Genomic DNA, 14,803 nt, shown 5'->3' with positions numbered 1-14,803 from the left:
AACAGTGAAACAAATTTGCTGTATTTTAAGATTTCTACAGGTGCATTAAAGAAAAAGCTGCCCTGCACAGAGCCATAAGAACCAAACCGTTCCACCAGATAAACATTCTTTTGTGCGAGGCTTCCTCTGCAATCTCTCTCCAATGATCGGTAATGTGCTGTGCTGCTTGTTCCAGTTGAGATGAAATGACTTTGACGCATTGTCCCATTAGTATTCTGCATCTGCTATTGGAGAAAGTGTGAGGAGCATCTTAATGTAAACTGTTCACTTTGACTCTAGCGGTGACATTGACCTTCCATGCAGATCAGACACAATTATTGCCAGCCAGGGTTCTTGTATTTCCATTCCAATCATACAAAAAATATGCCATTCACAAAAATGCATTTTTTTTGGCAAAAGTGGAAATTACTGTAAAAAAACAATAACACAATTTCTATGTAGTAAAAGACAACACTAAACACAATGCAATAAATTATTGATATCAAGGCAGAGTCCGATTTTGGCTGAAGAACGTGTCAATATCATTATGTCGTCCCTCTGTCTTTATTTGAATTACTCGTCTTGTTGAAGCAATGAGTGCAATGATAAATTACTGCCAACAGCTGCTATGTACATTATTTACAGTCTAAGTGGAGACGCGTCCCTGGGTTATTCCGAAGGTCCTGCTCAACGTCCACTTGCTTTTTTAAAAAACTAGGTAAACAAAGACAGTCCACGAATAAAAAATAATAGCTGTGTTCTAGAGTTCATCATCGGAAATGATCAACATCATTTTCTCATTTTGTTTTTTCTTTTTGTTTGAGGGCCCGTTGTTGCTAGGATTGGCTGCAGGGTGCCCGTTCTGCCCGTTTGCTTTGTGTTCGGAGTCTTGCATGGATTGTTGCGTATATTGCTGGTAAGTGGGGGAGAAGTTGTGGATGGCGTCTTGGACAATGTCATGAGGACTCATTGTCTCTTTCAGGCCACTGGAGATGCTCTGCATCGGAGCCACATTTGCTGTGGAGGAAAGAGGACGGACCCTTATGAAGCAATGTAATGACAAGGACATGTACAGTGATGGTGCCTTAAACAACTAAAGCTTCAACGAAGAAGAAGCTAGAAATATTGTACATTTGGGTAATTAAAAGGTAAATAAATAAAATATACTGCATGCTATAAGATCATCATAGTAAAGTAGACATATTTCAAGATTGGGAAAGAAAACTCCTAATTTGTAGAGTAACTGAAGCTCATAGAAACATGAGTGTTGAAATCGTGTACTGTTTAAAGGGCTTACACGATCAGCCCAGAGACACAGCACCCTGATTTATAAAAGGAATCCAATTCATAAGTCTGGGACCAGTTATCCAGATGATCGGGACCTGGGGTTTACAGGATAAGGGATCTTTCTGTAATTTGGATCTCCATACCTTAAATCTACTAAAAAAATATTTGAACAAAATATAAATAGGCTTGTTTTGCCTCCAATACGGATAATTATATCTTAGTTTGGATCCAGCGCAAGGTACTGTTTTGGTACAGGTATGCAACCTGTTATCCAGAGTGCTCGGGACCTGAGGTCTTCCAGATAACAGATCTCTCTGTAATTTGGATCTTCATACGTTAAAGGGCATGTAAAGTCTACAATAGAATAAGGCTAGAAATGCTGTATTTTGTATACTAAATATAAACATGAACTTACTGCCTAATCAAACAAATAATTTATGCTTTCAAAGTTGGCTACAGGGGGTCACCATCTTGTTACTTTGTTAAACATCTTTGCAAGACCAAGACTGTGCACATGCTCAGTTGGTCTGGGCTGCTTAGGGATCGTCTTCAACAAAGCTGCTTGAGTTCTGCATGGCTGGGGTATAAGGCGGGGGCTCCCCCTGCTGTTCATAAGTATGATTGTTTCGCTGCTCAGCAGTTAGGGACCATCTGACAATTCCTATCCACAGCAGTAAATGAAGGGAGAATTTCACTGCATACAGTCAGGTTTCTTATAAAAACGGTACATATTTTTTAATTAAAGTATATTGGAGATAGGTTTCTTTTCATTAAAGAAAGTAAAAATTGAATTTTATTTTTTTTGCCTTTACATGCCCTTTAAGTCTACTAGAAAATCATGTAAACATTAAATAAACCCAATAGGCTGGCCTTGCTTCCAATAAGAATTACTTATATCTTAGTTGGGATCAAGTACAAGGCACTGTTTTATTATTACAGATAGAAAGGAAATCATTTTTTAAAATTTGGACTATTTGTATAAAATGGAGTCTATGGGAGAAGGCCATTCCTTAATTTGGAGCTTTCTGGATAACGGATTTCCGGATAGAAAGGGAATTGAATATAAATTGAAGACATTATAATTAAAGAAATGATATTGATAAAGTCACTTACAAGGTAAGACCATCAGAGGACAGAGGGAGAATGAAACAAGACACGGGCAGAAAATGAAAGTGTTACTTTTCTTCCTTGAGTATGGCTGCAAAATATTTTTTTTTTAGTTTAAATTTCAGGGGCTATTTACAGGGGTATTTAATTCTGTGTTCGTCATTATTGTTTCTGTGCTGTGATGTTCAGTACAAGTGCTTTATTCTCACCGGTGGAGTTCTCTTTCTTCTCCCTGTAGACTTGGCACGTGAAGGCATAGCGCAAGGCAATGGCTGCAAACAGCATCTCGATGCAGATGATAAAGTTCTGGTAACCTGCAGCCACGGTGCCAGCGCCCACCATGTTGTTATTGATGTTCTGCACTTCCGGAATTGCACCACATCTCTCCAATATAGCCAGAAGCATCCCTGTAGGGCACAAGAGATAAAACACATTTAGCGGTGTACCTATAAGGTACCTACTGTAACATGACAGTATACTTCGTATGGGGGGGTTTGTGGATGCACACCTAAGGCCAATTTCAAAAAGTATAATTTCAAAAAGTATAAAGCCCTGTCTAAGTAATTCAAGTAAATATGCCAATGCATGTAATTTTGAAACAGGGTTTTTTTGTTACAAAGTTATGATCATAATATTGATAAGCCACCATACCACGTCAAGGTATACTTCGTATACTTCCAACTGTTGCACATCAGGTACAAGGCAGACCTTTTGACTTCACTGACATTCTTAAATAAAGCATTATTTCACTTCCTTGATAGTAACATTGGTTTCTTATATATATGTATCAACCATGGGTGGATTTTAATAAAGGCATGGAAAGGCTAAGCCTCCTGAAACCAGCAGTCATAGTGAGTCAGAGCAGGCTCAGAACAGCCAAATAAGGAATCAGGAGAGAGCCGGGAAGGGAGGATAAATGAAAATATTAATGTCAGCATAAAATATACCCCTTTTATTTAGAAACCTACCTATTGCAGTTTATTTAACATGCATTTATTTTTTTTTCTTTAAGTAAAGGCTCCCAATTTGTGACTTCCAGACTTTAAAAGGGAAGTTAACTCCAATCAGTGCTCACCACATGAACCACGGTGTAAAAATTAAAACAGAAGATTTTATTCTTACAGGACAGCAGAGGGTTCTTCAGAGAGGCACACTTTACACACTCCAGCAATTACTTCAGTTACAATTATTCCATCGACCCAGTTCTGGGTAGGCACACCTTCCTTAGGACCTTGAATTCCACCCAACCTCCTAGTGGTCCGGTATATACTACACACGTACCCCCCCCCCCACTCTCCAATAATGGCCCGATACCCTTAGGGTGATACCCCTTCACTCTTCCAGGTTAGGACCCTTTTCCATCCAAGTCCTGGCCTGAAACCCAGGTGTCCTTCCTACCTTGTCCTTAACTATCACTGATTCCCCTACTTACGGAGTGCCCGCAGGAAACTAATTTTAATAAACATTTTCCTCCTTGATGGGGCCACAACTGGCCTTGCTAAATATCCTCACTATCTTGTGCACCTAGTGCTCGCTCAATTTAAGATCTTTCCTTCTTTAACTTCTCCTATCTACTGTTTGGGTCTTAACTCACAAGCCAGGTGATGCTCCTTTGGCCAGGCCCTCCCATCAAGACAGCTCACCTCTGGCACAGAGTATATTTTGCAGTGTAATTTGAGGACTTGACACATGGAATTCTGAACTTTATCTTGGATATCATATATAAAAAATCACATTTTATATCAAGCTTTGGTTTTAAGGGGCATTATTTATGGCACAGCATTTTTTAGCAATGTGTTTTGGGATGTTATACATGGAAATCTCATTGCGTTTATTTGACCATGTGGGGCATTATAGATGATAGTGGCTCTGTATCTTTGCTGTTAAGAGTATTGGGTGGAATTATACAGGATTAAAACTCTGCAAATAATCTACCATGTGTTCTCAGGGGGTTATACACTGAATTGAAACTGTATTTACTGTGCCATTCTTGGGGTGAAAAACATGGAACAACAGGGCCAGTCTTATGAATTGCAAGGCCCAATTAGGACTTGGTTTTGCTGGCCAGCAGGCCAAAGGTTTGGGGATGATGGGCTGGCAAATGACACCTGCTTCTCCATTTCAATTGCTTACTGAGAGAGGGAGGTCCTCCTTTCTATAATAACCCACTCTGAATAAGCTGCTGCTGAAATGTTTCTGTTGCTAAAAGAAACTTAGACTAGGACAGTATCTACTGCTGTCAGTTGCCATCTACTGGTCCAAATGGCTGTGGTGTGGGGCCTATAACCCTTATAATAGCTCCAAATCACAAGAAGGCCATCTCTTATAGAGTCCATTGTAACCAAGTCTAATTATTTAAAATAATTTTTCCTTTTTTCTCTGTAATAATGAAACAGTAGCTTGTTCTTGATGTTAACTAAGTTGCTTGGATCCATATTGGTGGCTAAACAATTCTGATGGGTTTATTTAATGATTAAATGATTTTTAGCAGACTGAAATATGGTGTTTCAAATTTTGGAAAGAGCCCTTATCAGGAAACTCTAGGTCCCAAGCATTCTGGATAATACATTTTATGCATATATGGTATTTGTACAAGGAGGCTATTAGCCTTCCCAAACACTGGGAATCACTTTGTTCCACTGCCCACTGTAATAACAAAAATACTACCTAATAGTATCATTATTATTATTAACATGTATTTATATAGCGACAACATATTGCGTAGCACTGTGATGTAAAGTGTTCCACCTGACTTGCATTCAGTGATGACAGAAGATGAAAGGACCATTTGAAAGTGATCACAGTTGGAATTGTTTTGCTGTTACAATTGTACTATTTACTGGTGCATTTTTCAGTGAAGAGGAGCACCAGCCCAAGGTACAAGGTCAGTGATTGTAATTATTGTAATTCTTCAATTAGCACCCCCCAGTGATTTTAACTTACTTATAATGATCTTGTAAACCTATACTATACCCCTAAACCAAAAAAAACTAATTTTATTTCATAATTACAGGGGACATGTTGTCCAGAATGCTCGGGCTTTGGGGTTCTCCGTGTAATGGATCTTTCCATAATTTGGATCTTCATACCTTAAGCCTACTAGAAAATCCTGTAATCAATAAATAACCTCAATAGACTGTTTTTGTTCCAATAAGGATGAATTATATCTTAGTTTAGATCATGTTCAAGGAACTGTTTTATTATTACAGAGAAAAAGAAAATCGTTTTTTAAAATTTGGATTACTTGGATAAAATGGAGTCTATGGGAGACAGCCTTTATGTAATTCAGAGCTTTCTGGATAACGGTTTCCATACCAGTATATGCATTTTAAAAATCTGCTTATGGAACACACAGACCCATAGTACAGCACCGCTGTAAATATTATAAATATAGTACTGTGATCTATCTGTAGTTTCCCCATTCATCTTGCTGTTAGTGGCAAGAATCTACTACGTAGGTACAAATTCATTGATGATATATGCAAGACATGAGTTTTGGACATGTTTTACTAGTCATACACAGACATTGCTAACGGCAGACGCCGCCAGTCGCTTATCATCTGTCAGCTTCCGTTGTGCAGAATAAATAGCATAAGATCTTGGTTTTGTGGTTAGCTCTCGCAGCTCTAAATGCAGAAAAGGCAGAGGGAGTTTTTGTAACCACTCTAACGTATTTAACGCGCTTTAAAAAAAGAGGAATTTGTACTGAAATTACCCAGCGAGCATGGGAAGTTACTAGAGAGTGAATATAATTGCTTTGCAGCTGTGACATATCAGCTATAGGGTTCTTCTATAGTTATAGTTGCTTTTTAGTAAAATGCTTGATGAGTTTGTATCATAGTAGCTATACATACATCCAACAAGTTCAACCTTTTGTCCTAGCAAAACCTGGGGTTCTATAAATAACTTGTACAGGGCACCACCATTTCTGATGGTGACTTTGCATACAGACATATTACTGCGCACCCTTTTATGGTTGAGGGCTACTTAGAAGCAACAACCAAGTGAGCATGACACCCAAAATGCAGGCAACCCATTTTCGTTTAGTGGGGGTGGTGGATGCTGCTGTGAATTTGGGCAACTAATATCAACAAAATTATCAAAATTCTTAAAATCCAAATCAACAGTTATTATGACACACATCTAACAAGGTTCAAGCATTACAGATTCCATCTAACTCCATCTAACAAGGCTCAAGCATTACTCCATCTACCAAGGCTCATCTAACTCCATCTAACAAGGCTCAAGCATTACAGATACTTGATCAGATCAAAAAAAAAAATATATAAGCAAGAGGTCATTATTTGTATAACTATATTTCAATACAAGCTTCCCGGCGAAGAATCCAAGATGGGGGCGCCCACAGCCACCTCGTGGGTAGCCCAGGACGCCGGTTCAATGCCCGATCGTAGGTTTTGTTTTGAACATTCCTGGGTGCTTTATTATTCCTGTCGAACTGATTTCTGGACTTAGACCCTGCCTGATTATCGACTTTGCTGTTTATCTGCCTGCCTTTTTGAACGTCTGCCTGGATATTGATTACGACAACTCTTGTACCCTATTTGTACTGCGAACTGGAACTTTGACCCCTGGGTGGTTTCCTCCTTGGTCCGGACTACTCCCGCTGGAAGCCGATAGGCCCCCTGACAGCTGCTACCCATAGCTGAATCATTGCTCAAAGACATCAGTAGGACATTTACTTTTCAAGAGATTTAACACAAAAATAGAATTATCAGGAAACCCTATGTATGAATATAGTGATTGGCTAGTGTACAACACAGCATATTTATCAGATGTTGGGGGTTTTTTTTGTTTGTTTTTTTACTTACCTTGCCAGAAGGATAGAAAAATGACAGCCTTGATAGTAAGAAATTTAAGAACTGGTTCAAATGGTTGCAGAAGTTCTTTGGTTGCAAAATAGAAAAGAAAGAGAGCATAGAGAGCCAGGCTCACTGAGATGTTGTAGATGATGGTGATGTACAGGTAACCACTCTGAACACTGACAAAAAAAAATAATAATCTGGTCATATACAAAAACAGGCATTGTTTTAAAATATCAAATTGGCACTAACTGTAGGCACCCCCAGTGATTGTCTTTCCTTCTCTGTTGAGGTCAGTATCATAAGTGAATTGACATTCAAACTTTTTTAATCACTATGTGAGAATTATCATGTAACTTTGAACTTGAAACACATGATAATGAGACAGTGTGGCTATATCGATTCTGGCTGTCAGCACCTTTACTGTGTATAAGGGTTGTGTTGTGTAGACAGACAGTGCTGGAAACAATATTTCTAGATATATCATCTTCTGAAAAGTATGGGGATTTTAACCAAAAAAACATAGTGACCGGGTGAGGGGCTAGGGCAGACTACCGTTTAGAAATGTTAGGGCTTTCTAAATGTTTTTAAAATGGATTTACTGTATATAAGGTGCTAAACATAGGGGAGTTATAATGAAGGATTGGGGCAAATGTTAAATGCTGTTTTTACACAATGTTTGGTATTTATTAGTACAGGTATGGGATCCATTATCTGGAAGCCTATTAAACAGAAACTCTGAATTTAGGAAAGGCCATCTCCCATATACTCCATTTTATCCAAATAATACACATTTTTAAACATGATTTCCCTTTTCTCTGTAATCATAAAACAGTACTGATTTGATCCAAACCAGTGTATACTTCATCTCTTTCGGAAGAAAAAACAGCCTGTTGGGATAACTTACTGTTTACATAATTTTCTAGTAGACTTAAGTCTTTGATAAACCCAGTTGCATTGATTGACACCAATATGGATTCATGCAGTTTAGTTAGGGTAAAGGACAATGTACTGTTTTATCATTACCGAGTTATTTGCTTAAAATTGACTCTATGGGAGATCGGCATCCTGTAATTCTGAGCTTTCTTAAATTCTTAATTATTGTAAACTCTGCTTTATGGGTGCCTATATTCTTCCTAATTCTCTTTCTATTTACATACACACACACTTGCACAAATACATTATAGTCATTCCTTGCCTAAACCAGTGCAATTATGGAAAGTTGATCACACATGAAAATGACCACTCTGTCCTAAGAAGTTTGTTATTTAATAAAAAAAAACACATTGTAGCTTAATGGTAGGGTTGTGCGGCTTATAACAAGGCTGCTACTTACAGCCAGCTACAAGCCATTTTTTAACCCTTTATTTCCCACACCATTAATGCAAGACTGACAATCTGTGGGTTCTGGCAAATGCCTGAGGGGCTGCTTTAAGATGCCATAGAAAGTCACTATATATTGGGCTGGTGGGGGGATGTTTGGGCCTCTGTGTACTTGAAATGCCAGGGCCTATTTTGAATCCCAGTCCAGGGCTGCATTAATGATTATATTTTGCTCGGACACTAATGAGGGGTCATTTATCTCAATATTTTCTAAAAAACACTTCACTGGTTTTTTTCCGGCTTATTTATTAATACACTTTCCCGAAAATTTTGTTTGTGGGAAAAATCCGAAAAAAGTGAAAATCGGATGAAAAATCCGTAAAAATCATGAAAATTAGATTTTTCACGATTTTTTTGGATGTTTCATCCGATTTTCACATTTTTTCCGCATTTTTCAGCCGAAAACTCTGTCTTATGTTTTTTGCCTGCAAACTTCGGGGTATTGCACAAACCCCAACGTTAATCTAAGTCAGATTTTATATAAAAAAAATCACGCATTTTTCGTGATTTTTGCATTCGGAGTTTAATAAATAACCCCCTAATTTGTATGGACTTTTGAAAAACATTCCTCACTTAAAGTCACCATCATGGTATTTTCCAAATGCCTGCAGAATAATCGTAACTATGGCCATGATGGGCTTCACGATGCAGAACTGCAGTGTTGCCTGTAAAATAAAAACAAGGTTAGCAATTAACTATTACTGATCCTGTTGCATGGTTGCTTGGGCAATTTTGAACTGGAGAACAAAAACCGAAATAACTCAAATACCACTAATAATAATAATATTACTCTCTAAATCATATTAAAAGTTAATTTAAAGGTGAACATTCCCTTTAATGTGGTTGGACTGTGGGCATTTTTCACCTTGGTTTGGGTGCCAGAGCTCCTTGGCTCCATGTATGGTTTTCACATGTAGATGGTCATTGTTATTACCTGTTTAGTTAAATACCTTGTAGAAGGTATTTAACTAAAAGCATTTTAATTGTCTATGTCCAAAGAGCTTACTATATTAATACTGCTTGATGTTTTCTGTCTAGATGGGCAAAAACATTCCTCACTTCCTGGTTTGTCAAAAAGTAATGGCTTAAAAGCAGGAAGCGAAGAGTATATACAGTATTAGTCTGAGGCTCTGCCAGCACAGCTGGGATTAGTCGTCTGTAACTTCCCTCTTGGTAACACCCACCTGTTTGCAGAATCGCAGAAATCCTATTGAATAAGACATCCCCTGTAGGCAACAAGTGCCATAATAACAGCTGGATCTGGAAAGACATACACTTGCTATATAAATTACCAGAATGTCTCTTGTTTACATAGCCACCCCTTACAGAACTGTACTTCCAGAAAACTAAACCAAAGATTAGTAATGAGCGAATTTTTATTGCTTCGCTTCACCAAAAAAATTCGCGAAACGGCAAAAAAATCCTGAAACACATTGAGGTCACCAGGCGACAAAAACATTTAATCGTACGCAACAAATTTTCTTGCTCCAAATGCATTAAAGTCAATGGGTGTTTTTTTCTTGTGGCGACTTTCTTGTTCAAATGCATTAGGTGAGATCTGGTCGCCAGCAATAAATCTTCGCTACTGCGGGCAACTAATCTCCCTGAAATACCTTCCCACTAGCAAGAAGGTGAATCACCGGTGGGATGGCATAAGCATTGCTTCGGTTTTCTAAAGTCGTCTGAAGTTTGAGTGACTTCGGGAAACCAAAGCGACGCTTATGGTATCCCGCCGTGTGCCACCACCCTTAAAGTCAATGGGCGTTTTTTCTTGTGACGACTTTTTTTTGTCTCTGCAACTTTTTCGTCCAAATGCATTAAAGTCAATGGGCGTTTTTTATTATGGCGATTTTTTATGTCTCTGCAAATTTTTTGTCCAAATGCTTTAAAGTCAACGGGGGTTTTTTCTTATGGTGATTTATTTTGTCTCTGCAGCTTTTTTTATTATGGCGATTTTTTATGTCTTTGCAAATTTTTTGTCCAAATGCTTTAAAGTCAACGGGCGTTTTTTGTTATGGTGACTTTTTTTGTCTCTGCAACTTTTTTTATTATGGTGAATTTTTATGTCTCTGCAAATTTTTTCTCCAAATGCTTTAAAGTCAATGGGCGTTTTTTGTTATGGCGATTTTTTATGCCTCTGCAATTTTTTTGTCCAAATGCTTTAAAGTCAACGGGCGTTTTTGCTTATGGCGACTTTTTTTGTCTCTGCAACTTTTTTGTCCAAATGCATTAAAGTAAATGGGTGTATTTTCTTATGGCTACCTTTTTGTCTAAATGCATTAAAGTCAATAGGCGTATTTTCTTATGGCGATTTTTTGTTTTTGTCTTTGTGACATTTTTGACTTGGCGACTTATTTGTTGCAGCAAATTTTTCCTGCAGTTTTGTGAAAAAAATTAACAGATGGCAAAATGCAGAATTTTGCCGCAAATCCATGGCTGCCAAAAAAATTCAGTCATCACTATCCAAGAGCCATATTGGTACCCACAAACATGTTTTCCACCCCAATACACATTTATTTTGTATTGCCTTTTAGCCTTTGTTTCCCTAAAATGTAAATATATACTCATAGATATATACACATATATGAACTATAGATGTGAGCTAATCATATATGTGCAGAGGTTTACACAGAGCTTGCCAACAGTTAATAAATGTTAATATTATAGGACACAGAAACCCCACATATGAAAATGAGGTTAATTTGCAAATGCCTTAAATAGCTTCAAAATCAGACAGTGTTTGAGTACTGTGCCTGCAGCAGTTACGGTAATCAACACATTTTAAAACTAGTCGTTTCTTTTCCCTGCATGGGGGAGCTTATTATCAGGCGCTTATTTGGAAACAAAGCCCTTAACTTGGGGGCAGATTTACTAAGCTCGAGTGAATAGTTTGAATGCAAAAATATTCGAATTTAGAAGTAATTTTTTGTGTACTTCGACCATCGAATTGGTCAAATTTGATCGAATTCGATCTAATCGAATGATTCAAACAATTTCAAGTAAAAATCGTTCGACTATTGGACCATTCGATAATCGAAGCAGTGTCTCTTTAAAAAAAAAAATTTGACTTCATACTTCGCCACTTTAAACCTACCGAAGTGCAATGTTAGCCTATGGGGACCTTCCAGGGCACTTTTCTTTTTTTTTTTTTTGATCGAATAAAAATCAGTTTTTTTTGATCGAATAAAAATCATTCGATCGATCACTAAAAATCGTTCGAATCGTTCAATTCGAAGGATTTTATCGTTCGGTCGAACGATTTATATCCGATTGTTCGATCTAACATTTTGCGCTAAAATCCTTCCAATTCGATATTGGAATTCGAAGGATTTTACTTCGAGGGTTTTTTAACCCTCGAAATTTGACGCTTGATAAATCTGCCCCTTACTGCCAGATACTTTCTGTCAAATCTAAACGAGAAACTGAGGGGTTGCCAGCTTTTTGCCGGATCCTTAAGGGCCAGGGTCGGACTGGTAAGGGCTATTCACTGGAGGCAAAATAATTATGGACTGAAAATTTATCAGCAAATACATTACCGTAAATTTGTAATTCTGGCCTTGGTAACCCTAGCAATATATATATATATATATATATATGTATGTATATATATATATATATATATATATATATATATATATATATATATATATATATATAAAATAGTGACTGACCTGCCTTATATGTAAATTCTTGCATAAAACCCAAATTGTGGACTTTGTGGCCTTATTATTAGTTCCAGCATGGATAGCCAAGTGACTCACTGCTTCTGGTCACACATGTTCACAATAAAAAAAAAATCTCCCTCTTCCTATGGATACAGGGCAAGATCACCCATTGTCTGAAAGGCATATTTACAAATACAACGCTGCTGCCTGGAATAGTTGTTTTCTCATTTAACTATGAATATACATTACCCAAGGGCTGTCAAAATACATGAACCCATCTGTTTAAAGAGGCCTATTCGATGTACCTTAATTAATCATTGCTGTATCAAAAATGACAAAGTGTTTATATAATCCTAATGTCTCAATTGTACCCTAACCTTTTAGTTTGTAAACCCTATTGTACTCTGTAATCCTTGTCTGTTATCCACCATTTATTCCCTGTTTGCTATAACTGCAGTAAAGCACTGCGTATCTTGACAGCGCTATATAAATAAATGATGATGATGATGATGATGATGATGATGAACTCGGAATCTTTAACGTAACACTATTAAAGCTTGAATTAAAAAGAGAAATGAAAATTCATAAAAAGGGGGTAATTATGTGACAACTGTATCTCGTTAAATGAACCACAGAGTTAAGAAACCCATTTAATGGGAAATTAGTTTTAAATTACATTTTTAGAAACAGTGATTTGATTAAAGGCATGTCCATAGGTTACTCTGCATAAAAAAAGCATTTTGAATGCGTATTAGTTTAAATGAACAAGAGATTACTGCTATGCTGCTTACTCAGTGATTATACAATAAAGCTGTTTACTGAAGTATGATAGATGGCAATAATTGTTTATGTGTCCTTTACTATTATTATGTATTAGCTGACGACAACCTCTGAGTGAACATCAGTCATATATCATGGCTGAATCTCAAAAAGTCCTTGCTGGGCAACTGAGCAATAACTGATGCATCTCTTCACCATGAGATGTGCCATGTTGTTTTGCCCTTAAGGACCAGTCATTAGTGATGGGCGAATTTATTCGCCAGACGCAAATTTGAGGCAAATTTGCACGATAAATTAGCGAAACGCCCGCGAAAATTCGATGGTGTCAAAAAGAAAATGTCGCCAAAAACTGACGCCGGCGTCAAAAATGAGACACCGATGCCGTTTCGCGAATTTCGCTGGAAATTTGTGAATTTTTTGGCGAATTGAAACGGTGCAAATTCGCCCATCACTACCAGTCATACATACAGTTATATATTTGAAAACCCCTTATTGGTCAGAATAAATATCCGTTAGAAAATAAAAAATTGAAAACCCCTTATTGGTCAGAATAAATATCCGTTAGAAAATAAAATAAACAATGTATAACCTTATCGGCTTCCCTCGGATCTCTGTCATAATCGCACTCTCCCCGCCAAGGTATTCAAAGCAGAGGCTGAGGAAACTATATATAACAAAAGCTGTGGGAATGAAACATAAATATTTATAAAAAAAATACTGTTTGTTTGTAGGGATTATATGCAGTGGATTAAATTCAAATTGTGCAACAAAAAAGAAATACCGGTAACTCAATGTTAGAAGAATACACTCATGAACAGTATGAATATGTAGGAAAACTCAGCTGATTCTTCACAACTCAATAAAAAATTTAAAAAAAACAAAAGGGGGGGAGGAAATCACTTTTTGACTGTGAAGTGTTTTTCAGGGCCTTATATTCTGAATCAATAATAACCACGGATGCTCAAAAATAAGGGCTATCTGGTGATATTATATGATTATATATATGATTTTTCGTTTTTTCGTTCGAACGAACGAATTGCGGTAAATCCTTCGAATTCGATATTCGAAGTCGAAGGATTTACCTTCGGCAGTCGAATATGAGGGTTAATTAACCCTCGATATTCGACCATAAGTAAATTTGCCCCTTAATCTCCTAAATATCATTTTGGGGCAGATTTATCAAGGGTCGAATTTCAAAGTACAAAAAACTTTTAAATTCAACCATCGAATTAAAAAACTTCGAATTCGAATATCGAATTGTGTAAAGACTTGTTGTAGGAGGTCCCCATAGGCTAACATAGCACCTCGGCAGGTTTAATTTGGCGAAGTATTGAAGTCAAAGTTGTTTTAAAGAGACAGTACTTCGATTAGCAAATGGTCAAATATTTGAACGATTTTTACTTTGAGTCGAAGGAAATTAGAAGTCATAGTATCCTATTCGATGGTCGAAGTATCCAAAAAATTACTTTGAATTTCGAATTTTTTTTAGTTCGAAAATTCCCTCGAATTCACTTCGACCCTTAAAGTTTAAATAAACCTAATATGATTGTTTTGCCTCCAATACAGATTAAATATATCTGAGTAGGAATCAAGTACAGGGTACTGTTCAATTATTACAGAGAATACGGAAATCATGTTTAAAAATCTGAATTATTTGTTTAAAATTAAGTCTATGGGAAATGGTCTTCCTGTAATTCTGAGGTTTCTGGATAACGTGCTATAATGTGCTAAAATTTCCGAATAAAATAAAATGTATTGGGCAAGCACGAACACAAATACAAT

At 37.1% G+C, this 14,803-nt stretch overlaps 1 protein-coding gene across 1 annotated transcript in view; it reads right to left on the bottom strand.

The window, feature by feature from the left end:
• tmem184a.L (transmembrane protein 184A L homeolog) overlaps positions 1–14,803 on the bottom strand; it is a 48,164-nt gene continuing 33,361 nt past the window's right edge. The window contains exons 4-9 of the mRNA XM_018236361.2: positions 13,611–13,701; positions 9,761–9,836; positions 9,150–9,241; positions 7,203–7,372; positions 2,583–2,780; positions 1–996 (exon numbers count right to left, since the gene is read on the bottom strand). Of these exons, the coding sequence (XP_018091850.1) occupies positions 740–996; positions 2,583–2,780; positions 7,203–7,372; positions 9,150–9,241; positions 9,761–9,836; positions 13,611–13,701 (884 nt within the window). The 3' untranslated portion in view covers positions 1–739. The remainder of the gene's footprint in view (positions 997–2,582; positions 2,781–7,202; positions 7,373–9,149; positions 9,242–9,760; positions 9,837–13,610; positions 13,702–14,803) is intronic.

This window comes from Xenopus laevis, chromosome 9_10L (genome assembly GCF_017654675.1).
Source record: "Xenopus laevis strain J_2021 chromosome 9_10L, Xenopus_laevis_v10.1, whole genome shotgun sequence".
Taxonomy (NCBI): Eukaryota; Metazoa; Chordata; class Amphibia; order Anura; family Pipidae; genus Xenopus; species Xenopus laevis.
This window is presented reverse-complemented; position numbering and strand designations above follow the sequence as displayed.